Genomic DNA, 27,087 nt, shown 5'->3' with positions numbered 1-27,087 from the left:
AATTAGAGAAAGGAAGATATTAAATATATAATCCACGTGCACACTTACAAATATGCCCTTGGTTATTCGTTCCCAAATATATTGTGTGAGGGTAAAATTGGGATATTGTAAGAATTTGGTATCAACATTAAATTATTTTGATGGGAGGTGGCAATGTGCTGAAGTGGCACCTAATTTAAAGGTTTATATCTATACCACAACTTTTGATGGTAAATAATAATTGATTCAGATTGACCAACCCAAATTAGTTTTATGAAGAAAAAAAAATATATGAACAGTATGTAAAATTTCATCATGAGAAGACATATTAGAGGCTAACTATTAAGATTTACATAAGACTATTGTGGGATCAATAATTCTTTGTTAGATAATTAAAAAATAATATATAAAAAATTTATATTATCTATTGAAATAAGAAGATTAAGATAGATGTGTAAAGTTACTAAAAAAATTAAAAAATATTATTATTCATGAATAATTAGGTATTATTTTACTAAATAAAAAAGAAAAAAAATTATTTAAGATTATATATATATATATATTTATTTATTTATTTAGAAGATTTTAAGATAATAATTAATATTAATGGTATGAAAAAATATAAAAAGTTTTAATGAAATAATTAATATTAATGATACGATGAAAGATAAAAAAAATCTAAAAAAATAATAGAAACTATCAATAAAAATTTAAGTAATCTGAGTTTAACTAAACATATAACCTTACCTTTTATAGATCTCAATGATAATAAAAAATTCATATAATTGATCTCAGATAATTGAGGCTTATGATTTAATTATTATTATTGTTATTAAAAAATTAAAACCTTAAATATCTATAAGATAAATTTTTTTATTTTCATCAAGATATCCATAAGTGAGTTATGCAAACAACTAGATTATAATAAGAGCTTGTGTTCTTTATAATTTTCTACAATCATATTCATTGAATTTATCAAAATTCATGTCCCAACAAAAGCATATCTAGCCTCAAAAAGTTTTCTAGCCTCACATACATTCAGTTCATGCATCTGGTTTGTGGTGGAGCCTCTGCTAATACTTTATGTGAAAGAATTAGCTGAGTGCAGTACGACAAGCAGCCTTTTACAAGATGATGATGATGACAGCCAAACAATGTCAGCCAATCAGAGGCACAGATCATGGTGGCATTGGGTTGGAGCCTCCAGAAAACCTACAGAGCAGGATATATTGAAGGTGGATTCATGCACCTTAGTTTGCTCCAGTGTCATTGTAATAGTTAGGATCTTCTTCAAGATGAAGATGAAGGTAAAAGGACCAACAAGGAGGCCAATTTCATACTAACAAACAAAGTATTGTCACTTTCCCACGAAAGATAATAAAAAGTTGCCATTGCAAAGATTGGGGCACCACAAAGCCTTCGAGACTTTGCAATATTTCAGGCCAAGGATCTCTGTGGAACTGTGCCCACAAAGGTTCAGCCAGTATCAGAGGCTTCCTGACTCCAATCATACAGATTCATACCACCATCTTTCAAATGTTCAGTCCCAGTTCATCCACCATAGCCATGGAGACTTGCATGTTCTGTGGACCATGAGACATGACAGCACTGTGTCAGCTAATATGATCCTAGAAAACACCTTCAATGGAAGCTCCTATAAGCTGTCGGCTCATTCCGAATCAGGACACAGCAGGAGGTATGCAATCTTTATCTAATGATTCCTCAGAATATATATTTTGTATCTTTTCGTGTCATTCTTCCTTAATTCCTTCTGATGTCTAGTTTACATTATTTCTCATTTGTGATATGCCTTCAATCATATCCTGTGATAGTTACTCATCTAAATCACAGCCTGTGCCTAAATAATGCACTTCACATCATCCTGTCAAAATGTTCCTGTAAGAGACCAGACTCCAAAATCTCATTACTCATACATAACAGGTATGTCATGAACAATCAATTATGCTCTTCTTTAACTAACATATCCTGAAAGCTACTTATTTTACCTTTGCACACATCTGTAACAGAGCTATACAACTCTAAATAATATATCAAAATTTTTATCCGAATGCTTATAGTCTAAACACCAAAGCCAGATCATTAAAGGAACATCAAAACATAATTTCGATATAGCATGTGCACAGCTACCTAACATTATAAAGCATTAGTTGTATGTCATTTTAGAGTAAAGCAAATTAAATCAACATAGTAAGTAACCGTTCCAGAAGGCACACTACCGATGACCATGTCTCTGTAGTTTTGTTTTTGGCACTAAGCATATAAAGAACCTTATACCAAGAAAATACAACAGGGTTAACAGTAGGAAATTATTGAACATCTTGAACCAAGCACCAATTTATCCTATTTCAAACAGCTACCAATCAGAGTGCATACAATTGAGAAACTAGGTCACTACCCTGCGGCCGAAAGGTCCCAGGCAAAGAGTCATGGTTTGCAATTCGGGAGTTAAAAGCATGAGAATAGGAAATTTTGACAAATAACTGAACAAAAGGAAACATGGGGTGTGAACTAGAAGCTCTAAACTGAGATCTCTCAGGATGAGACATCATGATTGGATGAAACCTTTTGCTTTCTTCCATTCCTTCTCTTGTTATTACTGCCTCCTTTCCCTTGTGATGGCTGTGCTGCATCATTCAGCTGCCAGCACAAATCATGAAAAATTATAAAGCAGTAATCAGGAGTATTGTTAACTAGTAAAGTTGAGCATTATTTCAGAAAATAAAATGCCATGGAATGAAATTTAAATAGATCACATAAAGCGATACATTCTACTCTATTGGTTCAGTCCATTAGAAACGAGTCTCATTGTCACAGCAGGATTTCTCCTTTATGAACTGCTAGGGTCAAGTCATGGAAACAGCTTAACAATTTCATGGTGTGGTTGCAAATATTGACCCTCCCAAAACCACTTTTTGTTGGATGCATTAGCGGATAGCCTTGTAATACATGCCACCCTTTTCTTACTCAAAATTGAATCATTGTTAAAAGTACAGCAATAATGCCACATCACAGAGTAGGGTGAACAAGCATATAAAACAGCTTAATTTGCTTCTGGAAATAATTCAAATCAGATCCATCACTCAGGTTGATAGTTCTTCATGGAAGCCACTCCTACCTAAATATTGAAATGGTATACATTCATATACCATGGTTACATCATAGATTAATCATGTTACGCCATCTAATAAAGTGCATCTTATGTATAAAGCAAAATCAGTTCCTACCTATCACAAGTCATGGCCAGCCTCATAAAATCAGTTCCTACCTATGACAAGTCATGGTCAGATCATGCAGCGAACCTTCAATCCTCATATGATACATAAAATATAATTGCATCAGATTCTCATTTCAGTTTTTATAGGATACCTTATCCTTGTCCAGCTACGTCCATATATTTTTTGTTTACAGTCGACCTACAATCACTGATATCTTAAGGTCAACTGGATCATGACCATAGGATGGCATATGTATGCTTTAATTACTTTGCCATACATGGGTGAAGACTTACTTAATAGTTGACATCAACTAGATTTTACATAGCTTATTAGCACACAAAACAATTCAGTTCCAGCTCATGAGGGATTATAAGGAAAAGATGAGACCCCATGAGTCAGTGACTCACCCCAAAATAGAAGTCGCTGGTACCATGTTCCAACTCTTCAAGATTGACCTTTCCCAAGTTCACAGCTGAGTTGCCTCGCTTGTTGCCACACTTACTCCTTCCATTAGCAAAGTGCAGTCCCGATGAAGTCCAGCAATCTTGGCCATTGGTCGGTTGAGCCCAGGGGCAATCGTGGAAGATGGAACCACCAAATCCGGCATCCAGGTCGTCCTGGAACATCTCCACAAACAGCTCCTGCAGCTCCTGGAAGCTATCTTGGCTGTTCTCCTGCACGTTAATAGACCAATTAGCCAAAGAGCACAGAAAGGATCAGAGAATTCAAATGGCAAGAAAATTAGTCTTACATTGGGTTTCGTTTGGCTCATCATCTCCAACATCTCCCCTATAAAGTCTCCCATACCCTGCAGAGTTATCAATTGTGAGAAAATACCAAGAAGAACACCATTAGTTACAGTGAGTAGACTATAGAACATGTGTACCGACTACCGTTACCACTGAGGACATACGTTTTCGTCATTGTCATCATCGTTGTCGTAGACTCCCGCATCGTACAGGAATCTCTTATTGGAGTCTGAGAGAACTGCTCAAAATCGAAGCACAATGAACCACAAAAATGTCTTTTTTTTTATGGAATAAAACCACGATATGTTTTCTAATTCCGCTACAGAGAGAATTGCTGCTTATTAATATAGTATCTAGCATTGCAAATTGTTTCTGAAATGGAAGGTTCGTGGTACAGTATAAGCTCAAACAGAACAGGGCAGTTGGAAGGAGAAGAAGAGGAGAAGAGGAACAAACCAGAGTAGGCTTTCTGGATCTCCTGAAACTTCTCCTTGGCTTCCCCCACGATTCGAGCATTTCCCGAAGCCAAGCACTTATCCGGATGCCACCTCTGTTGGTCATTTGAGAAAGGGACAAGAACACCTTTGTTAATGGCAAAGGCTTTAACCGATCCACGACTTACAAATGTTGAGTCACAGCTTTTATCGTTCGAAAGCGAGAACCGCAGACGATGACAGCAGATCATGAAAAGGGACCCCGAATCATCTAAAGAAATGATGCAGTTCCTACCAATTCCAAACACCGGCAATCAAAATCATTCAAGGAAACAAGAACCTTATAGAGTAATCATACAGAACGAACGTTAAAGCCCGAGAGAACAAGGTAAAAATCGAAACTTTTCGATGGATCGTCCATCAAATCGCTTTGATTACACCAAAGCTATGATATTTCCGCTCTTCCAGTCGATTGAATCCGAGGCCGGCCATCGATTTGACGAAAAGAAGAGACTGAGTCCCAAACGTACCATGGCAAGCTTCTTGTACGCATTCCTCAGCTCGGTTTCGGAGCACTCCTTCCTGAGCCCCAACACGGCGTAGAAGTCGCCGCTTTTGTCCTCTTCGGCCGCCATTGCAACCGCGAGGCCTCCGAAATTCGCAGGAACAGATCAAAGCTCGTCCATGTTCATGCGTCCCACGACTCAGGCACGCGACCAGGAAGAATTCCGTGAGGGAGGACGCGAGAGAGAGAGGAGGCAGAAATGCAAATGTCGAGGACTGGGAAGAACCCGGGCCTGCTCCTCCGCGTCCTCCTCCTAGCAGCCATCCGGAAACAGTCCGTCACATTTGTTATTGGTTTCCGGCTGCAACGAGGTTCTTAGGGTAACCTCACCATGGCCCCTGTCCTCACCGAATCCGAACCAGAGGAAGAGTCAGATCTTGCTTTACGTTGGTTTAGTCACCACCAGTTGCAGACCGTATGATGTGCGGTGAGTATATCGACGAACGATCGAGATGGGCTTGGAGCGCAGATATTTTTGTCTCAAGTCTAGAAACGTCTCTCGGGTTCAACGTTGACGGCGTCGTTTGCCGGACTAACGTGTGGGTCCCAGAGTGAGTAGAAGTTACGTGTGTTACGTTCTGACCTTACTGGCTATCTCTCTTATAATTGGAGAAATAAGTTGGAGCCCACGTTGGACCCACTCGTGGTGTTTGGGTCGGTGGAGTCACCCCCAACGTTTGGCAGATCAATGATAAGGTAGAACTCTTAGGATGACTACATCAATATTAAATAATATTTTCCGAATTTAAAAATATTAAAAATATTTTATTCTCATAATTTCATCTCTGAAGACTATTACAAAAGATTTGTACCTACAAATATGTTTTCCTTAATGGTTCAAAATAGTGAAATTTACTTAAATCCATTTAGGACAATTTCTGAATCAATCAATCAATCAATCTCGACCGTCCGATGAGTCGGGGATCGCACGGCGTGGAGGAGGCCAGCGAGGCCTCTACGGAGGACCGTCCGTTCGGCGCTTCGATCGGGCGGGAATGTTCGTCCGAGGTTGACGCGTTGACCATTGACCATTGACCTGGCCAACTCGTCTATTTTTGACCTTCCCATATTGCCCTCGGGTGACATCGCTTATGCGCGGTACAACTTCAAACCTCGGGGGTAAGGTCGTCATTCGAGGTTTCCTTTCTTCCTTTCTTATTCTTGTTCTTCGTCTTCCCAAGACCCTTCTTTCTCCATTTACAACGGCAGCCTCACCTCATCTTTAATCCCTCCCAAGGTATCAATAGTTTCCAAACATGTATTATATATGATTAATTCCATATTTGATTCGTAGGAGTGGAATCTGCAATTTGATCTTCTTGTCCTGTAATTTAGTTTGTGATTTTATAGCTTAAATATTCTTAGTTCATCACCGCAATAGATGTATAATATATAGGAAATTTATGGCACTTACAAGGGTTGCATCTGTTCTTATTTCTTTCAATTGAAACTGTTTCAAGAACTAATCTCCAAAACCTACGAAATTAGTGTCATTTTTTGCTGTAACAATCCAATTTCTCCATCCCATGGGGTGAATCCTGGAATGTTGTTTGCCAGATTTGTTATTATAATAAATGCGAAGCTGTGTCATGAATGTGACTCCCCAGATTAGATGTCCAAATCCTCGTTAACTCACCCGCAGCTGGAACTTGTGGATGGTTCCATTTGATACATGTGTATGGAGAATTGAATTAGATTAGATTTAATGTCAGGAACCTCACATGGTGCATCAAAGTTGTCCGAAATATAAAATCTTGTTATATGTAAGATCTTGTACGAGATTCCGGTTGAAGCTTGTCACCATGTGCTGCTATGTTGGTATCATCCTTGTCCCTGTCTGCATGTTGTCATACTTAAACTTGGCTCTTCCTGATCTAATCTCCCAAGTAATCCTTGTGATGTGAGCTGCTAATGTTACTGATTGGTCGATCCAGAAGAGCAGTTTGCAGTAATCGTGTTGTTGCAGAGTCATTGAGGTGTGTTGAGATATTGCCATCATCATCGCATGATCATCTAATTGTTGTGCAGGCGGAGCAATGAACGCCGGAGGCCACTGACAACTGATGAGCGTTCAGCTTCCTCCTGCGGCCATGGCTGACAAAGGTGGGAAGTTGACCGGCATCAGGCAGATCGTGAGGCTGCGGGAGATCCTTCAGAAATGGCACTCCGCTGCCCTCCGGCCAAAGGAGGGCCGACGCAAGGCGGCTGGCGTGCCTCCCGCCGTCGACAAGCGGCTGAAGAGCGCGCTGCTGCTTTGTGACTCCGACGAGGAGTGCTGTCGAAGCCCGGAGGCGCCGCCGGACGTGCCCAAGGGGTACTGCCCGGTGTACGTAGGACCGGAGCAGCGGAGGTTCGTGATCCCCACCACTTACCTCGGCCTCCCGGTGTTCAGGCTGCTGCTCCAGAAGGCCGAGGAGGAGTTCGGCTTCGATCACAAGGGCGCGCTCACCATCCCCTGTGAGATCGAGACGTTCAAGTACATCCTCCAGTGCATGGAACGACATGCCAAGGGCCTCATCGACGATGGTATATGCTTTCCTTCCACTGCTCCATGGTAGCTGAGACCATCATACATTTACTCTGCATTCTTTTTCGGCAATGGAATTGAATAATGCACCTCATGTTTCACTAATTCTTTTTGTTCTCTCTCTTCTGCAATTGTAGAAGGAAATCCAACAGGGCTGAAGGAATGACATTGCATTGTTCTTAGTCTGCTACAGCATTCCAGGAGTTGATAGAACCACATCCAAAGTGGATTAGGAATCTGATGATGCATTCAGCATGTCAAGCTTGAGGAGTTGGGGCTATGTAACAGCTCGTAAAACATGTCTTCCCTACCTCCTTTCCTAGACCTCAGGGAAGCTGCTGGAATTCAGCTGAACCACATTCCCTGTTCTCTCAGTCATGTAATCTTCAACACACTCAACCATTGGAAATGACAATCTATTCATGACATGGAATGCAACATTTTAAGTAGATTTTGTCAGCCATTTGATGATCAATCCATTGTCATTTGAATTATCCTTAGTTACGCAGTTTTTGTTCCTTCATCAGTATATGCTTATACATGTGTGAGCTACTCGGGTTTTTCTTGTGAGGGGATCACTTTCTAGTCCATTTCTACTTCCTTTGCCCTGTCAAAGAAGATGCAAGTTGAGTGAAGGCAGGCAGCACTCGAATACAGTCCACAATGGCCAACCAGCTCAAAAATTGCACATAGCAGATGACTTCATGTTCACTACCATTTGCATTAAAACATAAGCTAATGGGAGAGATAGAGCTGGACAGCATTTGCATGGATAATTGAGACCTGCTATTAGAATGACAGGACCACAACTAAAACCCACACACTCATGGATTAAGCAGGTTTTCACTGAGCCAGATCAGTCTGGTATTAGCCTTCCACCTGATCAGGTTTTCATGCCCTGGTGTTTCTATTTAAGATTTAAAATCTCTATCAGTTATCGATTGCGATATCTTATGGGACGAAGACAATACTTATATATTAGATATTATACCGTAGAAAAAAGTTAAAAAAATAAAAGAAATACTAATCTATACGATTCAACTTGATATCAATTATCAGTTGGATGGGCTGACATATACAGGTCTAATCGATATTTGAAACATTTTTCTTCGTAACTAAGAAGTGGATTCGGTTAAATATCACATATTTAGTGAGAATTTATAGTTAATATTTCTTCCTTTTTTTTCTTCTCTGCTTGGTTATATTCAAGTTATAGGCTTATGCCAAGGTTTAGAGATTTCATACATCAAGTTTGTATTGTCAACAGCAAGGAAATCATCCCTCCTTGATATCTCAAGGAACAAAAAGTGGAAACAATTCAAGGAATGCAAACCTGATTGACTATGTGCATCAATAGTTGTATGTCATGATTTCCCCTGAAAAGAAAAGACCTGAGTGGACCTGCACTTGCTATGCAACAGGATAAGGATAACAGAAACAATGAGAAATGGAAAAGACTTTGCAAGCACTCATCATCTTTTTGACATTAAGTTGTTGCACTCTTTAGCAACCTCTACACCTCATCTATTTGATCAAATGAGACAGATCACCATGATTACATTACTAAAAGGTCAACACACCATCAACTCTATGATGAAACTGTCCTCAATGGCAAAGCAATTTAGTCAATCAAATGGAGATCAAGAAATCAAACTTCAGATCTCCTTCCTATCCCCCTTCTGCTTTCCGCTACATTAGCTTCATAGGAATGTGACAACCTGACCTTAAGGTCTTCTGTTTCCCTCTCAGTTTCCTCTGAAAGCTCTGAAAGCAAACAATCTATCTTCTAGAGAAGGAAGAGGTAGAGGAGGACTGATCACCATGGCAATCAGATTCTCTTACACTAACATCATCATTCCAGGAGGTTATCATCCTGAGAAGACCAGCAGCAGAGCTTCCTTGTGTCATAACAGCAAGATATCACCCAAAGTATCAGTTTCATCAAACACATCTGGTACAGATACCAAGGTATAATATCTGCTACAACTCAAGCAACTATTTTGGTGTTCATTGGATCTCTTTGGTTCTTATTTCTTTTATTGCCAGGTTTTTGAAGATCAAGCCCTGGGGGTAATATGTTTCAGAGATGAAAAGGGAGAAATAGTCTGTGAAGGATTTGATGAAGGACCACGATTCGATCAACGATCTTTGGCACGAAAAAAATTCGACAGGTATAGTTGATCAAAACTTATTACCATAAACATATTGCAATGACAATTGAGCACTTAGAGAATTTTTTTTTCCCTTTTTACAGGAATAGAGTCCCTAATTTCCTGAGAATGATGATGATTCAGGCTAATGAAGATGCCTTTTACTAGTCTACTATTGATCATAGCTAGAGCTTGGTATGTTGATAAATTTGACTGTCTTGCAAGCATCAAAAGGCATGCTTAGAATAAGTGAATCAGGTCTGAGTTACTTTTTAGATAAGTCCAGATATTGTTACTGATGGATGTAAGGCATTGAACTTATCATATGTAAATTTGGTTTCTGAAAATGAAGTTTTAATGTTATAGTATACTTTGAATTGTGGAGATCTAAGTGAAGTTCCTTGAAGTCATGATGTTTTCCCTCTGAGAAGTAAAACTTCTTGGAGCAAGAAAGAATTTATATAAAAGAAGAAGAATTGTGGACATTTTCTGGCACAATTCAATTACACTAATAGGAATCTACCTTCAAGTTGGAAAGATGAAACCAATTGAATCTTTTTCTTGGTGCAAAAGAAATAACAATATCTTTTTTCTTAGAGCAAACAATATATAAATTGGAATAACAACAAGTAGAACCTATAAAGGGTAACTATACACAAATCACAATGATTTCTATTTCTATTTTCTTTCATTAACCTCTTTAATTTACCTTCTTTGAGTGAATTTCAATTGTTAGAACATAAAAATAGCTGCAGAGATGTCACAATTATGTTCAGTTGTTTCGGTTGCACTGAGTTCATAGCTTCATAATTTTAAGTGAAAAAATGCCTCTATTTACAGCTTGGCTTCGAAGAATCATTCACCTATAAAAGATAGGTTTTGCGAATTTTCATATATGCACAGATGAAAATGATTCTGTAAAACTTAAGCCTACTTTAAGAAGAAAAAAAAAGAAATTTAGCAAAACTGAAATAGAGAGTTATGACCAACTGAAGCTAAGATGAGATGAAGTGAGGATTGAGGTCTTGCTAATCATATAGTCCCTGTGATCATAGATGAAAAAATATGAGTCAAAGTTGTAGGAATAACAGGAGAGGCCAGTCGATCTTGAGAACAAGAAATCAGATTTTGAGTTCCCAATGTCTTACATAAATTTGTGGCTTGTTTTCAGGTTGATCAAGCTAGGAATGTTACTTATTGGTGTTCTTGTTCTTCTTTATGTCTTCCTGAGGTTCTGCAGTTTGTGTTTATACTTCATTCTTAATGGTTAACCGAAAAATCTTATCTTGCCAAGGAGAATTCTTCCTATGGAGCTTGTAAGCTAATTATGGTCTTCTACTCCCCCAATCCCCAAATATAAGAGATCATGTTTCTGTTCTTCTGAGTTCTGTTATAGATAATTGTAGCTTCAGAACTCAGAACAGCTGCAGTGCAAACTCAATCACCTTCATTTCTACAATACCAGAAGCAGCAAACTATCTGTTCATTCTAATGAAAAGCAAAAGTTGCCACTACAACAGTGAGCATCAAAAACCTTGTTGCTACTACATGAACAATCTCATTCAAGATGCAGACTGAATCAAATCAAACTTTAGGCCAGCATTTTAGAGCTCAAGTATTGTGAAACAGTCTCTATTTATAAGGGTAAATAGAGATCACACATATATATCGATTGTAATATCAGCCCAATCAGCATTTATGCCGTAAAACCATTGATAGAAGAATGTTACTCATAAGAAAATCCATTTTGACATACTATATTGTTACAGTTTTTCAGAAGCTTGCCAGGTTTGACCTGTCAATTTAGAGTTGTATTCACAGTGCTCTCCTTATCTGAGCCCTCAGGAGAATTCTAGAAGATGGGATTAAGAATTGGTCAACAACATCCAGAACTTGCAAATCCCACTAGAATATGATTGATACTGATGCTATATACTAGAATATAATTGATTCTACATCACCTTGCTGTAACAGGCTAAACAAACAATTTTTGCTGATGATGAATTCTGAGAACAGAATGAATGATGCAAATTGATGCATCTCTAAAATATGTAACATACCAATCTATAAACCCTGCATTTACTATAATGTATTTGGATCAATAAATCAAAATGTATTCAGACAGACTCAGGTGATGACTTCTTAGAGATGATGAGATTTCTTCATCACCTTACAGGTACTTTTCTCCTGTACATCAAGAAACAACAAATCCAATGAGTTCCAATGATCGGCAAGCAAGCAACCGATGCAATTTGGAACTAGAGATTGGCTACAGAGCAGAGCTGCTTTCCACAGCTTCCCTGAATCTGAAAGAACAACAACAGAAAGAAGAAGAAGAAGAACATCCATTTCCACCTGCAACTTTTGTAGACTCAGGAGTTGGATGGAGATTTTGGAGGTGGAAGACTGGTCTCTGCACATCCCCCCAAACCCTGCTCGATATCGCCTCCCCTCGGGCTAGAAGAAGAACCAGTCCACCTCCCATGGCTCCAAAGCCTCCTCAGCGACCTAAAAGTCGCCGACACCGGCGATCTCGTCTCTTCCATGGCCATCCGACTCGATGGCAATGGCGAGATTGGCGACGGGAGATCCTCCGCCGCCCTCCTCGGTATCTCGATCACCAGCGCACCTTCTGGCTTGCCTGAGCGGCCCGAAGAGCTCGATGGCCCTTCCTGTGAGCTTCCTCCGTACGCCACCGTGTCGGTCGTGGAGCTCCCTGCGTTCACTTGATCATGGTCGCCCCAGAACAGCACGTTCGTTGGGAAGACCGGCGACTCCTGAAGAGTCTGAAGCGGCGGAGTTTGCGCTTCGGGATCGGAATCCGGCTTCGTGGAAGGTTCAGCTCCGACGGGACTCCGGCAGAGAGGGCAGGTGGAGTGAGAATGGAACCACATGTCGATGCACTCAAGGTGGAAGCCATGGTTACACTTGGGCAGCAGCCGGACCTGCTCGCCGTCAGACAGCTCGGAGAGGCAGACCGAGCACTCGAGCCCCTCCTTGAAGTCCGCGGCCCGGTAGACGGTGACGGGCAGCACACGCAGCACGGCAGCGTCGAGGCCGCGCCCGGGGGCGCCGGCTCCGAGCTCGTCGGCCGCAGAGAACACGAAGCGCGCGCGGGAGCGGCGCCCCCGGAGTGCGGGGTCGGGCCGCAGGTAGTGCTTGGCGTACAGGTAGAGGAAGAAGACGAAGACGACGACCATGAAGAGGAAGACGACCGCCGCTACCATCACCTCGCTGCTGATCCTGACGACGGCCGTGTTATCACCACCTCCGCCACCAAACTCATCACCTGGCGTTGACATCCTATCTATGCTCTTCCCTGCCTTCTCCAAAGGAAGATTTAGGATGAGATGAGCTTGCTGCTGCAGCTGTCGAGGAAGAAGAAGGTGATGCAAGTGCCGAACCGAACCAAGACTTTAAGGGGAAGGGAAGCCAAACTGTGGGAGATAATTGCAGTAGCAGTGACGATAGAAGTCGCAGTCGGGTAGACGGAGACACAGAGACGTAAGTAGGGGAGACCATGTCAAAGGTTGGAACGGAGAGGGCTGCGGTCCAAGAAGGATTTGAACGAAGTGTTTCACGTCCCAGCTTGGAGTCCCACAAAACTATCTCCGCCATGGATGTGGGTGGGCCTGGTTGACTTTGTTGGTGCGTGAGCGAGAGGGAGGACTCATGGGGAACAAATCTTGGCATGCGAGTGCGTGTGTGAGAGAGAAGGGAAGCGCGTGTGTGTTCTGGGATCTTTCTGGGAACCTGCACCATCAGAGCAGGTTGGCTCACTCCTTTGACACGGCTCGATCGCCGAAAGGAGGACGAAGACGGGCGGCGGCAGTGGATTGCGCTCATCGGTCGAGCGTGGAATTGACCCGCACTGGGGTTGACTTCAAATTTCTTCCTCTTGTATGGTCGTGGTTGCTCCGACTGACTTGTTCGTCAAGGTTTGCACTCCAGCTTTTTCTTTTCCTTTTCTTATATAAATATGTATATATATATATTAACAAATGACGATTCTGGAACATAAATAAATGTGGATATGATGTAAGGAATTACTTTGGACCTAAAAATATTTAGATTTTAATCTCATTTTTATCCTTCTGTGGTGACCATGAGAAATATCAAATTAACTTGTTGCTTACTACAGAGAAATATACTTAGCAATGTTTAATTGTTTGATATCTGCTAAATGTTGCCTAAATTCTAGAAGATGGTCAAAGGAATCACTTTTCTTACAGTAGAGGCAGACTCATTACATCCGCTCATGTGTTCATTCCATCTGAAAGACTTGCGATAATCCACTACATTCAATTGAAATCTCTACATCAAATTTACATAAGTTGTAATTAGTCTCAACAAGGCTTCGTTACACACCTAATTCCTTCGTTTCCTCTTTGTTCCAATGGATGACGACAAAATGGCACGAGGAACCTTCGAGGTTTGTCAAGTCTGCCTACCTAACAAAGGGGAAAAAGAAACAAACATACAAGGAAGGAAGGAGACACTTCCAAGACTTTGACTGCCTTTGCGTCAATATGGTGTATCACATGCAAGCAATCAACATGAGGTTCTGAAAGAATTTTGATTACAGTAGTGTAAACACAAGATTTTTTATTTTTCATGTATCTTATTATGTCTAACATAACCATGCAATGACTGTTAAGAAGCAAAAATATGTACCACTGAGATAAAATTATTAAAGTGGAAGTACAGAATTATTAGCAAAGATTTAAAAAATCAATCATGAATAATTTTATATGATTTTAATAAAAATAAATAAAGGAGAAAGAATCATTTGAGGTGACATGGACATATGCCTCTGCTAGGAGAAATCATAAATGTTATAATTAGAAGAGGTAAGCTAGATAAAAGATGATCTCAAAAAATTGTATTAGAAATTACAAATAAAGATCCAGATATTCTTAATTCAATTAAAGATCTTGTTTTGAAAAGAGTTCAATGACAGTAAAAATCCATGTCACTAACCCCAAATATATATATGCATTACATCTTGAAACAGCAAATAACAAGGTGGCACCATCCAATTCTTTCTATACAACTCAAACTCATAGCAGGAGAACCTGCCAATCACATGTTTAAGGCATTTCATTGTAGACAGTAAATCTAGTTGCTCTTTAAATCAAAATGTATGATGATGAAATGCTATTGTTGGACTAATGGAAAATATCAGACAATCAGCCGCAGCTTAGGAATATAAACAGCAAAGTCCTCAATTTGTGCATCAGATATATCGACAATGGAACATCACCATTTTCACAAAAGAATTTAATTGTTTATCCAATACCGACTGTGCTTCTACAAGGAAACTAACATTCTGATATTAATGTATGGTCTGCCAGCTTCATCACACTGATCGAATGAAGCAAATTCACCTAGAGTGGCAATTGGGGTTGCTGTCCTACACCACTACTAGTTCAGTTCCCCATTGTGGCCAAGAGAAAGTAGTGCTTGGGTGCTCATTATTTCACTTTGGAAAACAATTTTACTTGAAAAAGTAAATAAAAAACCAGTAAGTTTAGGAAATGGTCACCAAAACATGGACAGGAAAAGGAACTAACCCCTCTTCTACTTGAATCATGATGTGAGAAATCCAAGATGGTTCAGGAAATCAATGTTCACAAGGTCGAGGATATACACTCAGACAACTTCTGCCTCCATTTTCATCTCCACCTTATGATCGCTGAACCCCATGTGAGTCCAGCACCAAAGCCTGCAGTGGCAATGGTGTTGCCAGCCTGAATTTTGCCACCCCGGATGGCCTCATCCAATGCTAGAGGGATGGATGCAGCACTTGTGTTGCCATAGTTTGCCAAATTTGATATGACCTTATCAGAAGGGATCTCTAATCGGTTGGATACAGCATCTATGATCCGCTGGTTTGCCTGCCAAATAGTATTCATTACCAACTTTTAGGAAATTAGAGAATTTTACAATGAATTGCAGCCTGGTAGGTGTTTACCTGATGAAGTAGCAACCAATCAATGCTTGAGCTACTGAGGCCAGCTTCTTCCAGTGCTGCTTCGATAGACTGTGGTACAGAGCGCACAGCAAAGCGGAAGACCTCTTTACCATTCATTTGGATGCAAGAAAATGATGATTTCCTTGGAGGAAACAGAGGAGCACCATTACTGTTTGAGATCAATTTATCATCGTCACCTTGGGCTAGAGCATTTAGTTGCCTGCAATGGAACCATAGCCGGTCATTGGATGAGACTAATGGACAGAAAATATAGATCAAGATTATCCCAAAGATCCACACCTATGGCCATGGCCATCACTGTGTAAGTCGAAGCCAAGCAAGCCATCTTCATCACTATGGCATGCCTGCAAGGAGTAAATAAGGTAAGCTAAACTTTTAGCAGGAAAATTTTATAGATGCATAGAACAAACTTTATTTGATACAAATATAAATAAAATAATGGCAAGAGAACTTCCCTCACATTGCTTTTAGCCCCTAAGATTGTGCCTACCATGTTAAATACTTTAAATCTTCAATCTCTACAGCACATAACCTAACTAAGATGGCAAAGGGCTTTAATGATCCCAAAAACATCAGGTCTGAACCGTCTAGCTGCAGTTTAGTCTAATTCAGAGAAGGAAACAGCAGCTGTCTGTAGTAGGCATGCTATTACAGCAGAGAGAAAAGGGGAAAAAGGTGGCAGAGAAAAGGAATATAGGGAAAACTAGGAAGAATAACAAAAGAATAATGAGGCAATAACAAATAAGAAAAAAGATAGATGGCCTTAGGCCAGAATATATATATTTTTTCTACTAAATATGTCAAGTTCGTAGAGTTTCAAACAAGCACAGAAATCATCTATAACTTGAAAATGGAAAGTCAAGCAACACGTACATCTTTTCTTGTTTTCACAGAGAAAAGATTTACTTTTTTGATGGATTTAGTCATGAAATTCTTCTTTTATGTATAAAGCTGCTAAATAGACATAAGCATATAACACAAATCCCAACTTTTGCTCTCCATTTGACTCAGTCAGCTCCAACAATGCCCCTCGATTTAGTAATGAAGTAATAAAATTAGAATATTTAATCTTCTAAAATTAAGGTCTCCAGGTTTTAAATTGACCTTTAGCTACATCAATTCATTCCCATTGTGCATATCTTGTTCATGAGACTTCTGAATATCATCCAAGCAGATGCAGACCCATGAAAATCCTGCTTCCAGTTTAGACAATGTTGGAAAGCGCTGGTCCAATCCATCTCCATTAACAACTACATGATTGATTGTGGTCAAAATATCATCTAGATTCAAAGACTCCATAGGTAAATGAAATCCTCATCATAGTCATCTCCTAGATAGGCAGAACCATTGCAGAAATTTTCATACAAAATTACTGGGTTGTTTATACTTCCATTATACAGCTAAATTGTTTAATGTTGTTCAGTTGACATGGCTCCTTCAATCTATATGGAAAATTAGGGTTTATAAAACTGTCTTCCATTACCCCAACCTCTTGTAGAATTGTGCTTGATCCATTGATACATATTGCCCAATCCTGCTAGTCCTATTGCTTGTCTTATAATTTCACATTGAGAGATCATGATCATGGTCCTGAGTTGTTTAAGCTCCATTCCCCAATTCATTGGTGCACCATGTTCATCAAACATTATATTATCAGTACCTAGGTTTCAAGAAACAATGTGACAAGGGCAAACCCTTCCCATTCTTCTTGTGGACACCACTTAAACGAACATAAGCCCGCCATCTCCATTGCAACACTCTTTAAGTTCATTACAACAACAACAACAATAACAATAAAACTGTAAGTCCCAACTATTTTGGGTCGGCTACATAGATCTTTTGCTGCCATTGAAATTTGTAAAAAATCATAAGTTTAATTAGGTTCAAAGTACTTAAATCTTTATTTATAATTTATATTAAAGTCTTTTTAGGTCTTCCTTTATCTCTCCTCGTACCACTAATATTAATCATTTCATCTCTTCTAGCTACCGCATCCGAGGGTCACTCTTTAAGTTCATTGGTATTCCTAAATCTCTAATAACATATGCAGAAAAGCTACCACCCTTGACCATGCTTAATGGCAAAAGCAAATTTTCTCTACATCATCTATTTTTATTTGTGATAGTTTTCTAATTTTTGAGATCATATATAACAATAAAGTGATAAGTAACCTGTCAGTCAAAGTTGCAATGTTGCAGATGCAGACATTTATTGATGCATCATCCTTTTTTAATTGTATATGGTCTAAATATTCCAGCTCCTAATGGCAGCTGCTATCAGTTTATCAACTGTTAACCAGGCAAGTTGCCAACCTTCGAACACTCAACAAGCTTTTCGTTTTTATGAAGTAAGCTGATTTCCTAAAACTTTAGAGAACATAATGTAGTTCATGATCAAAAGCTAAGGCTGACTATCATGTTCTTGCATGTTTAGCAGATTATTGTTAACAACATGGCATCTTCTTTAATTGAGCTAAATGACGAAACAGGTAGAATTATAAATGAGAAGCAAAAGTTAAAATACATGACAAATTATTGTCTTCTGAGTAGTATTCACATATGACCAATATTAAAATTAATGGAATGTCATAAACTTCAATTTTTGATAAGTTGTACAACGAGACACTTCCATGCTAGCTGGGTTCCAAGTAAAGATTTGTGGATCCATCACATATGGCATCCATATGGTAGAGAACTATACAATTGGTATATGTGCTGGGCTGCAACACCATAAATGTCATTTTTGAAGTGTTGTTTTGAAATTCTGACAATCTAAAAATTTAAGAAGCACTCAAAGAGATAAAAAGAAGTACAAGAGGGAAGTGTCAGCTAATACAATTAACTTGTCTGTCACCTTTTGCTTTTGGTTTTTCAATCCTTTTAATGTCAGCTTGCACATTATTAAGAATTCTTGCAAACTGTTATTCTTATCTTCATTACCACAGATAAAAATGTCATTTTATTTCTTTTAACCCCTAGTTTACTCACAATTACTCGTGATCCAAAGTGTTGATAATACAAATTAACAATATTGACAAATGAAGGTCAAGTCATGTAACTATTCCATGTTCATACAATGGCAGTAAAGAGATTGTGTGATGGTGTCAATAGAAAATAGTGACATCTTTTACCTTTAAATATATCCCAATATGAACAGTGTAATAAGTTGAATTAGCTCTTCTATCGAAAGGCAACAAAACACAACCTGGACTAACACAGCACCAGCAGCATCACCAAAAAGTATGCATGTGCCTCTATCTGTCCAGTCCACATAGCGTGAAAGGGCATCTGCTCCAATTACCAATATATTCTGAAACCCACCACCTGTAGCTGAAGTAGCATAGTTAGTGCTATAAGCTATTGGATATACCAGCAACCATATTTTCATATAAAAAAGTAGTTTAGACCTTTAATGAAGCGAGTAGCAGAGATTAGGCCCACAATAAACCCACTACAAGCAGCTGTTATGTCAAAGGCCCATGCATTTTTGCACCCTAAATCCCTCTGAACCTAAAAAAGACACAAAAAGAAAGTTTTCTATATATAAACCTGCAGAAACATAACGAGAAACAAATGCTAATATTCATAACTTAATGAGCTAAGCTGAATAAAGTACACTTTCAAAAAGAGAAGCATGAAACAAGATTCCAAGAAAATTCAACAAAGTTTTCCAGAACTGGCAAACTCAAGAGAAGAGATGAACAATGAAAAAGAAATGATTGAATTTTGAATATAGAAGATGAACTCATCAAAGCAATAAGATTATCATATGAAGGATTTTCACATGTATAAGCACAGGCAAGTTCCAAGCTCCAAAATCATTTGACTCGAGAATCTGTACAACTTTCACAGCAATGGGTCTAGGGTTCCTCAAGGTGGAAGGATATAAGATTAGCAGGAAGCATGAAGCATAACTTTCAATTGCTACTAATGACTAAATAAATTTAGACTAAATGCAACTGGCAACTAGATTAGACAACCATAAATAAGGACTGTTGATTCCTAAAGCTGCACACATGCAGTGATATCCTGAGTTGCAAGGTTCAAGAGAGTGTTTGGCATTTTCATCTAAAGTTAAGTCACCAGAAATATATATTTAAGAACTTGATCTAAGCCAAGCCATTCTAGATCCTTTTTTAATCTAAAAGAGATTCAAAAAATTGGGAGTATCATTCAGAAGCAACATCAAGTAGACCTGCGTGCCACATCCAAAAAGATCATCTGGAGTGGATGTGCACATTATGACAAGATCAACTTCTTCAGCTTCTAATTGAGCCATTTGAAGAGCGCCTTTTGCTGCGTCTACAGCGAAACCACTCAATGTTTCATTTCCTGCAAGATTTTCTTTATCATATACACTGATAAAGATTCAAATTTAAGATCTATTTTGTTTCATATTTTTGCACTTTAAAATAAAGAGAACAGAAAAACAACAGCTTATATGACTTCTAGTTTCATTATGTGACATAAACCATATGTTAAGATTCACCAGTGGAACATTGAAATAACAGTTTCCCGGCAAGTGCTGTAGTGTCAAGTTACAGACAACAGTGTCCTTTTGGTATTTGATTTGTTTTATACTGACCTTTTTTTAGTGTTAGCTGCACAGAAGTTCTGTTCAAACCTCCCAAATGCACCTTTTGAACACCAAAATTTTCAAAAAAAAAAAAAGAGAAAAACTTAGAAATACAGATCATGCAAAATCACAGTAGTTTGTCTATATAGAAAGGAAGATTTGCCTATGGGCACATCCCTCTGAAGAAGAAAAAACATGCTTTTTGGAATAATATGTGTCATTCACAGAAGCATTGGACACAATTTCATCGTCATTACAGTTTTACTACTTTTGATTTTTTTTTTTATGAGACTGATCATTGATGATGATCTTGAAGCTTGTTCCACAAGAAAAAAAGACTAGTGTGCCACAGAGTCAAAAGAATTGCAGATGGGTCTTATGAACAATGTGATACACAAAATTAATGAAGAAATTGAGTAATTTATGACAGATACCTGAAAGAACTCGTCTGTTACGAATCCCTGTTCGAACAGAAATCCATTCATCTGAGGTTTCAACAATTTGTGCAAGGTCATCATTGGAAATAAGAAGCTTCGGCACAGACGATCCACAACCAACAAGTTTTGAACCCATGCCAATGACTCTGCACTTTTCCATTGTTAGAATGGATTCATAGTTTCAAAAAGCATGTTCAACTACCCATCAGAAAACTCTTTGGCTTCATTTTTGTAAAATACAAACTACCTAAGGTAGATCAAATAAAAGCACAATACATAAAATAAAGCAAAACAAAGCTTTGGTGTGGCCTAATAGGCAAAAACATGAAAGTCAGTGCACGTGTAGATTGTGCATTAAAACCATGCACAAAAGCAAGGAGTAAATATAGTCTATCGCTATGACCTTAAAGAAAATGAATTGACTCGAATTAACTCCAGTTTTATGGAACCGAGAGGAACACCAAGTTGCCAAAGAAACCATACTAGGCCAAAGTAGGTTTTACTAGAAATTATTTTATTGGTAAAAAGAGGGTTTCATGTAAAAATAGATTGTAGAAAATGCTTTCTTTACAATGCCATATAGTTATGGTCATAGCAACCCCAAGAGATGCCACAAAGTCATATGATTTTATTGATCCTCCTTAAATCATTCACAATGAGGGTGGATCATCTTGTCTTGTGAGACTTTGTTTATGGAGTTGTAAGACTATCCATTTGATTGATTCGACCTTCTACGCATGTCTAAGTTGCTTCTGCCTACAGGCCGTGGAGTCCCAATCTTCTGATGAGCTACAATGTCCAATTTTCTAGACACTCTTTTGTCATGCTCGAAATTATATAGCTCTCATGCTTCATGAAACCACTCTAATATTAACTTCTACACTTTAGTACACAAGCAATAAGCACAAGCCGTCAGTCAGAAATTCACCCATTATACTCTCAGACCTTCGATGAAGCCTTCTCTGAGGGAGTTTTGCCTGTTGGCTACTTCTTCCTATCTAAGATAGATAGTCATTGTCGCTATTCTCATGGCATACCTAATTAAGCTTTATCATTTGTCAAGCTTACAAAAGCAGAACAACTAAGATTTTCAAATCGCGGTACCAATATCAGTATCGTTTACTTAGTCCCCATTCTGCAGCACGCAGAGTCCTCTGTTGAGGACCGATTGTTGCAAAATATCTTGATATGAATATCTTGGGAACCAATTGGACTAAAAAAAATATGTTGCAACTGTATTCTGAATAAAGCAATGCAAATCTTAAATCTTTTGGTGACTTGCTCACGATCATGTCGCCCACCCACCAAAACAGAGCAGACTTTGCGTACAGCGGAAGATAACTCCCACAAAGACCAAAGAAACCAAGCCAAATCACAAAGGGGCTAAGATGAAGGCGTACCTTGGACGATGTGACCTCGACGAGGCAGCGCCGAGAACGTGGCCTTCGACACCGTCATCCCCGGCGGCGCAGCAGATGAACGGCGCCCTCTTGTCGGATCTGGAGAGCCACAAAGGAGCCCGATTTCTCCACTGGAAAGAGTGCAGGGACGACGAGACGAGCCCCAGCGCGTTGGCCATTCGGCGAATCGACGCCTGGAGACGGGAGGAGGAAGAGAGATTGGAACGACGACGTCTCGAAGAGAAGAAGAGGAGGCAGCACGGGGGACGAAGCTGGGTCGGCGTTGCAAAAAGCTTCGGTAACTCCCGACCGGATGGCGAACCGAAGAGACGGTACTGATCGGCTGTATCAGCCGAGTCACCACACTGAAACAGAGACTTTCCATTTGTCAAAATTAGCGGGACCCGAAGGACGAGCGATGGGCCCACTGTTTTGACTAATTATTAGCTAGTTTCTGGGTGGCTCGATTGAGGCGCAGGATCCGGACACCTAGAAGAGAGGTTTTCCCGTGATGGCCGGACCCTCTCGTCTTAGCTGAAAAGTACAGGACACAGGATTCGAGATCCAACGCTTCCCGTTCGTTGAAATGCATGGGATCAACAGGTTTGATTGTGGGACCCATGGTTACCAACTCCTTGGGAAGTTGCTGTTACGTGTTTGGTGCTACTGAGGAGACACGGGTAAGCACGAGAACGCACGTCCCCCATCTCCAGTCACCTTCTACACTTCAAATCTGACCAGCTAATTCAATGCGTTGGCGATCACAGAAGCATAAAGGCCGAGGGAAGAGACGGTTGTGGTGGCACAGAGAGGCTCAGTGGCCACTTGAACAAGGACACTCTTCATCTTTCTTAGCTGAAGTCAAGAAGCAGATTGCTGATTTAGTCGTACATGGGAGCAGGTCGCTGATGGCCTCAAAACATCATCCACAACCATTAGAAGTCAGTGTCTCTTTCTCTCTTGTTCTCCGTCCAATCTCTGCTTCAAGTTCTTCATGCATGTTTACCAGTACTGATTGTGGTCCTTACTATTGACCAGTAAGGATTTCCTCTTCAATCATGCACATAAAAAAAACATATGGAATTCTCGAGGTGGTGCCCTAGTGCCTGTTCTAAGTAATTCTCGAGGTGAGGACACCATGTGTTTGTTAAAAGGACAAGTAGAAGGAAGATTGAACAGATAAGAACAACAATGCATTGGGAGTATGACATACCAAAAATTAACCTGCAAGCTATTCAACAAGGTTTTAGGTATGTGACTGATGAGGTTTTCACTCCATCACAGAGTAGATTGATCACAGAAAGGTAATGGAGATATTTGAGTGCGGCTTAATTAATCTGGCAAGATTAGGATGTGAGCTTCTTAATAACATAATTAAAGAAACAAGGCTCTTCAAACCTAACCTTAGTTGATAAGTGTAGTATGCAAGAATCATGCTTGAAATTTGTTGGTTAACATGAACTGTGAGAAAACAGCAAAAGTTGAAACTGTGACAAATAAATTCAAGAGCTTCTGTAAGTTCAGAAATTAGCTAAAAAATGATATGAGATTCTTCATAAGATCATTCCACATGCATTACAATCTATTATAGACTTTCAACACTACCAAGAAGGTAGAACTCATGATTAAGTTCAATGTGTTTTGTAACTTACCTCACTTTGGTTTTCCTGCAAACCAAATGAATTTTGTGGACCTTTACAATGGAAAGGAAAGAAAATGCATCCGTTGACACATTGTGGTGAAAGTAAAAAATTGGGATATACCCCGTTGATTAAAGTGCAAGATTCAATCTTACAAGCATCACATACACATGTTGTGTAGTGGTATAATTGGAGTTAAATCTATAAAAATAAAAGTAAAAGTTGGAATGATATAATTTCATCAATCAAAATGTAAAGATGCCAATGTAGCATAAATCAGCATCTGTGGAACAAGCCACTTGGATTAGGCAACACAGCTCAAGTCTTAACTTTCCAAATCCATCTTCAAGGAGGTCAGTCTTAGTTGATGATGAAGTTATCAGGAGTGTATACATTTGGAGAGCTTCGTTTTGAGCAGGTAAAAGTTTTTCCTATAATATAATATGGTTTTGTGAGCCTGTGAGCACACATTTAACGGACTGGTATTGGAAACTTTGTACTGTGAAATTGATTTATAATATGGGAGAATTGCTGATAAATCAACAAAGATGTTTGATAGTGGATGGTACAGCAAGAATGATGAAGAAAAAGGAAGAGTATGTGATGACAGGGTTTATATTTACACCTTTACAGAAATTAAAAGCAGTATTATTGTTTTTAGGAAAAAGATAGTTACTGTTTGTACAAACATTAGAAGGAAAAAATAAAAGGTAAAAGAAGAAAGAAGTAAAGAGTCTTGAGACAACATAACTGTCATCTTGGTATCATTTAATGTTTGACTTCTGCTGTCATATCATTTAATGTTTGACTTCTTTCCTTTTCTTCCCTAAAGAAAAAAATAGATGGTGACAGCATAATTTTATTAGTCTTAGTAAGAAATACAGACCACCAATTCATGGGTTATCCCAATTTCCATGCATTGGAGAAGCAGAGATTAAACCTGATGTTATATTTTATGAGTCATTGGGCATTTTTGCTACTTAAGCTACTTTCATTGTAAGTGTATCATATAGTACTCATGTGCTAAAAGATTGAGCTGTAAGAGACAGACATTTTAAAATCGGTAAGATGTCTACAAGATGAAATTGAAAATGATCTTTAAAATGCCACCCTACCTTAACCACATGTAAAAAATTAACCTGTGATATATATGTGTGTGTGTATATATATATATATATATATATATATATATATATATATATATATGCATAAATCATGTTAGCAATCCTGAAAACCAACAAAGTGCTTATGGAGTTTCACCCATAATGTTCACAAGGAAACAAAATTAAAGTGCCATTCAACACTGAAAGAAATTTCTCATGCAGGGATAGCTGACAATTCCCAAGGAATTAACTTAGATACCAAGTCCCCCTGCTGAGGAACATCTCAGTCTCATAGTCTCTGCCATTCCAATCCTGGAAGATGGAGCTGTCCACAGTTGACTAATTCTTTGCCAGACATGTGGATGAGCTGTAGATATCCAATGAATCAGAATCCCAATCCACAGGTGTCAGAAGATCAAAATCCAACAAGATCATCTGCTCCAAATCTTCTTCCAACTCTCTAGGTGATCTCAATATATGTATCTTAAGGGGTCAGTCACTCGTCTCTTCTTCCCCTTTGGCTCCTAGGAAAGGTTGTAATGGATTAATTTTTCGTTTCTCCATTCTTATGAATCTTACCAAATCTTTTCTGTGTGCATGATCTGCTGACAGCACTAACGATGAAGTAGTCACAGTCCCCATGAACGTTAAGATGCATGCATCAATTCCAGGGCCTGCTTCCATGGTTTCATCACCATGAGTAGACTCGAGGACAGCTCCTGTCGGCTTAGCTTCTCTGTCAAGTGAGCTCAGTTGGCCATTGCCGAAGCTTTAAGCAGTGGGACTGTTTCCCATATTTACTTGATGATACAACATGAACTTTGGCACATAAGCCTTAGGCAATTGTGGATTTCTTGTTATGAGTATATGATTACCGATGCTCTAGGGGAGGATATGATGCCTTCTGATTTGCTTCATAATTTTGATCGAGTAATATGCTGATTGTTTCATATGAGAAAGATATATTACTTGGGACAGATGCAAGAGAATACCACCAAACGTTGCCACCCAAACTTGAGTCAACCACCGGCAAATCGTCTTCCTTGTGTACAAGCTTGCTTCGTCTTGCCTTGGCATCCTTCCACGTTTTAAGCTACCTTTCTCCCACTTTAATAGCTAGGATAAGCCCCTCTGCACTCATTTTGATATCAAAAAAGACATCACCATGTTCCCGGTGCTGATAAAAATGGGCATGGCTCCACATTTTCATGCAGCACACAGCTCTCCATGTTACCATGCTGACCATGTTCAGCCATCCAGCCTCCTCGCTCCTCATGCATGCTTGCTTGTGTGCATAAATACCCATGGGGAACTTGCACAGCATGAGCTCTCAGCGTCTCATGCACTCTTGTGTGCCTTGCGCCATGGCCTAAGCTTCACCATACACGGAGTGGATCAACAGTATCGATCATGGCCGAGAGGAAGAAGGTGAGGAGGGGACTCGCCGGAAGGTGCGCGGCGCTGGTGAAGGAACAGCGGGCGAGGATTTACATCTTGCGCCGCTGCGCCACCCTGCTCCTTTGCTGGTACATCCATGGCGATGACTGAGCACCAAGCTCGATGCTCCATGTCCCACTCTGATTTCTCTTGTCCGTGTATGCCATGCTCATTCTCTTTCTCTCTCTCTCTCTCTCTTTCTTTCTTTCTTTTTTTTCCCAGTTCCGCAGTATTGGGACTGGGTTTGTCTGCACCTGCTCTGCAAGCACAGTGGTGGGGACTTGCATGCACCCTGGCTGGTCTTGCTGGTGACTGCACTCTACTTTGTCTTCTTGTTTTCGTTCTCAGCCCTTGTGATTCTGACATGGACCAAAAGGCTTCATGTATATTATACAAACACTGCTGCTGATGTTGACGTTAGCTACTTAGCAATAAAGGGATCAACAGCCCCTCCTTTTTCTGACTTGTTACGTATGTTTCCGAGGTGATCTAATAATAAAGTCTTCGACATTCACAGTCACAGTCAAAATTAATGTGGATCAAGAATTAGGTTGTGATGCTGTGAAGAAGAAGACTAGCTGGAGTGAAGTAATCTTTTCTTGTAATATGGTGATGGATCCTTTCAAATTCAGTCTTTCATTGGTTAGAGAGATGGAAAGTATGTTGGTCATCTTGATTTATCTGGAAAAGATAAAACCGGTAGGAAATCCACCTCAAAGGATATGCAAGAATTTGTCTAACGAGTAATCATATTATATTCAAAAAATAATGATATGTTACATGCATACTCTTCTATATTTTTTTATCTGTTTATATCTTGATGCCTCTTTTATTCCTTGCACTATAACACTTATATATAT

The 27,087-nt window shown here is 39.4% G+C and overlaps 5 protein-coding genes and 1 long non-coding RNA gene across 8 annotated transcripts; 3 read left to right on the top strand and 3 right to left on the bottom strand.

Moving 5' to 3' along the window:
- Positions 1-2,318: 2,318 nt before the first annotated feature.
- Positions 2,319-5,280, bottom strand: LOC103989540 (uncharacterized). The gene is made up of 6 exons (XM_009408412.3): positions 4,929-5,280; positions 4,421-4,514; positions 4,129-4,202; positions 3,967-4,023; positions 3,623-3,889; positions 2,319-2,637 (listed from the first exon to the last, which is right to left on the bottom strand). Exons 1-6 carry the CDS (start codon positions 5,031-5,033, stop codon positions 2,533-2,535), a joined length of 702 nt encoding a protein of 233 aa, XP_009406687.2. The 5' UTR covers positions 5,034-5,280; the 3' UTR covers positions 2,319-2,532.
- An 849-nt stretch (positions 5,281-6,129) lies between these two features.
- Positions 6,130-7,939, top strand: LOC103989538 (auxin-responsive protein SAUR36-like). Of its 2 annotated transcripts, none has more exons than XM_009408411.3 (3): positions 6,130-6,200; positions 6,992-7,489; positions 7,628-7,939. In XM_009408411.3, the coding sequence occupies exons 2-3, from the start codon at positions 7,027-7,029 to the stop codon at positions 7,654-7,656; spliced, it is 492 nt and encodes a 163-aa protein (XP_009406686.2). In that variant the 5' UTR covers positions 6,130-6,200; positions 6,992-7,026; the 3' UTR covers positions 7,657-7,939. The 2 variants fall into 2 exon arrangements, with proteins under 2 accessions (XP_009406686.2, XP_009406685.2); XM_009408410.3 differs by lacking the exon at positions 6,130-6,200 and adding an exon at positions 6,892-6,911.
- A 1,107-nt stretch (positions 7,940-9,046) lies between these two features.
- LOC103989537 (uncharacterized) lies at positions 9,047-10,008 on the top strand. The gene is made up of 3 exons (XM_009408408.3): positions 9,047-9,458; positions 9,537-9,661; positions 9,745-10,008. The coding sequence occupies exons 1-3, from the start codon at positions 9,312-9,314 to the stop codon at positions 9,806-9,808; spliced, it is 336 nt and encodes a 111-aa protein (XP_009406683.2). The 5' UTR covers positions 9,047-9,311; the 3' UTR covers positions 9,809-10,008.
- A 1,689-nt stretch (positions 10,009-11,697) lies between these two features.
- On the bottom strand, positions 11,698-13,282 carry LOC103989536 (RING-H2 finger protein ATL3). The gene has a single exon (XM_009408407.3). The coding sequence runs from the start codon at positions 12,940-12,942 to the stop codon at positions 12,013-12,015; it is 930 nt and encodes a 309-aa protein (XP_009406682.2). The 5' UTR covers positions 12,943-13,282; the 3' UTR covers positions 11,698-12,012.
- Positions 13,283-14,883: 1,601 nt separating this feature from the next.
- LOC103989535 (beta-ketoacyl-[acyl-carrier-protein] synthase III B, chloroplastic) lies at positions 14,884-22,389 on the bottom strand. Its single transcript, XM_009408406.3, has 8 exons — positions 22,048-22,389; positions 20,645-20,793; positions 19,830-19,966; positions 19,042-19,144; positions 18,840-18,958; positions 15,915-15,979; positions 15,615-15,834; positions 14,884-15,537 (listed from the first exon to the last, which is right to left on the bottom strand). Exons 1-8 carry the CDS (start codon positions 22,224-22,226, stop codon positions 15,316-15,318), a joined length of 1,194 nt encoding a protein of 397 aa, XP_009406681.2. The 5' UTR covers positions 22,227-22,389; the 3' UTR covers positions 14,884-15,315.
- Positions 22,390-22,806: 417 nt separating this feature from the next.
- LOC108953121 (uncharacterized) lies at positions 22,807-25,911 on the top strand. 2 transcript variants are annotated; one of them, XR_010514761.1, is made up of 3 exons: positions 22,807-22,988; positions 25,013-25,254; positions 25,403-25,911. It is a non-coding gene; the product is annotated as an uncharacterized LOC108953121 (long non-coding RNA). The 2 variants fall into 2 exon arrangements; XR_001978519.2 differs by having other exon boundaries at positions 25,013-25,281; positions 25,403-25,909.
- The last annotated feature ends 1,176 nt before the right edge of the window (positions 25,912-27,087 follow it).

This window comes from Musa acuminata, chromosome BXJ1-6 (genome assembly GCF_036884655.1).
Source record: "Musa acuminata AAA Group cultivar baxijiao chromosome BXJ1-6, Cavendish_Baxijiao_AAA, whole genome shotgun sequence".
In the NCBI taxonomy this organism is placed as follows: Eukaryota; Viridiplantae; Streptophyta; class Magnoliopsida; order Zingiberales; family Musaceae; genus Musa; species Musa acuminata.
This window is presented reverse-complemented; position numbering and strand designations above follow the sequence as displayed.

What these genes read in the sequence shown, in the direction of transcription:
- LOC103989537 (XM_009408408.3), top strand. Translation starts at nt 9,312, where the DNA reads ATGGCAATCAGATTCTCTTACACTAACATCATCATTCCAGGAGGTTAT. An exon ending in CATCTGGTACAGATACCAAG is followed by an intron (nt 9,459 to 9,536) that starts GTATAATATCTG and finishes TTTTATTGCCAG; the next exon opens with GTTTTTGAAGATCAAGCCCT. An exon ending in GCACGAAAAAAATTCGACAG is followed by an intron (nt 9,662 to 9,744) that starts GTATAGTTGATC and finishes CCCTTTTTACAG; the next exon opens with GAATAGAGTCCCTAATTTCC.
- LOC103989535 (XM_009408406.3), bottom strand. Translation starts at nt 22,226, where the DNA reads ATGGCCAACGCGCTGGGGCTCGTCTCGTCGTCCCTGCACTCTTTCCAG. An exon ending in TGCTACTCGCTTCATTAAAG is followed by an intron (nt 18,959 to 19,041) that starts GTCTAAACTACT and finishes CTTCAGCTACAG; the next exon opens with GTGGTGGGTTTCAGAATATA. An exon ending in CTGGTGCTGTGTTAGTCCAG is followed by an intron (nt 15,980 to 18,839) that starts GTTGTGTTTTGT and finishes TACTCCTTGCAG; the next exon opens with GCATGCCATAGTGATGAAGA.
- LOC103989536 (XM_009408407.3), bottom strand. Translation starts at nt 12,942, where the DNA reads ATGTCAACGCCAGGTGATGAGTTTGGTGGCGGAGGTGGTGATAACACG.
- LOC103989538 (XM_009408411.3), top strand. Translation starts at nt 7,027, where the DNA reads ATGAGCGTTCAGCTTCCTCCTGCGGCCATGGCTGACAAAGGTGGGAAG. An exon ending in CAAGGGCCTCATCGACGATG is followed by an intron (nt 7,490 to 7,627) that starts GTATATGCTTTC and finishes CTGCAATTGTAG; the next exon opens with AAGGAAATCCAACAGGGCTG.
- LOC103989540 (XM_009408412.3), bottom strand. Translation starts at nt 5,033, where the DNA reads ATGGCGGCCGAAGAGGACAAAAGCGGCGACTTCTACGCCGTGTTGGGG. An exon ending in GATCCAGAAAGCCTACTCTG is followed by an intron (nt 4,203 to 4,420) that starts GTTTGTTCCTCT and finishes GATTTTGAGCAG; the next exon opens with TTCTCTCAGACTCCAATAAG. An exon ending in ATGATGACAATGACGAAAAC is followed by an intron (nt 4,024 to 4,128) that starts GTATGTCCTCAG and finishes ATAACTCTGCAG; the next exon opens with GGTATGGGAGACTTTATAGG.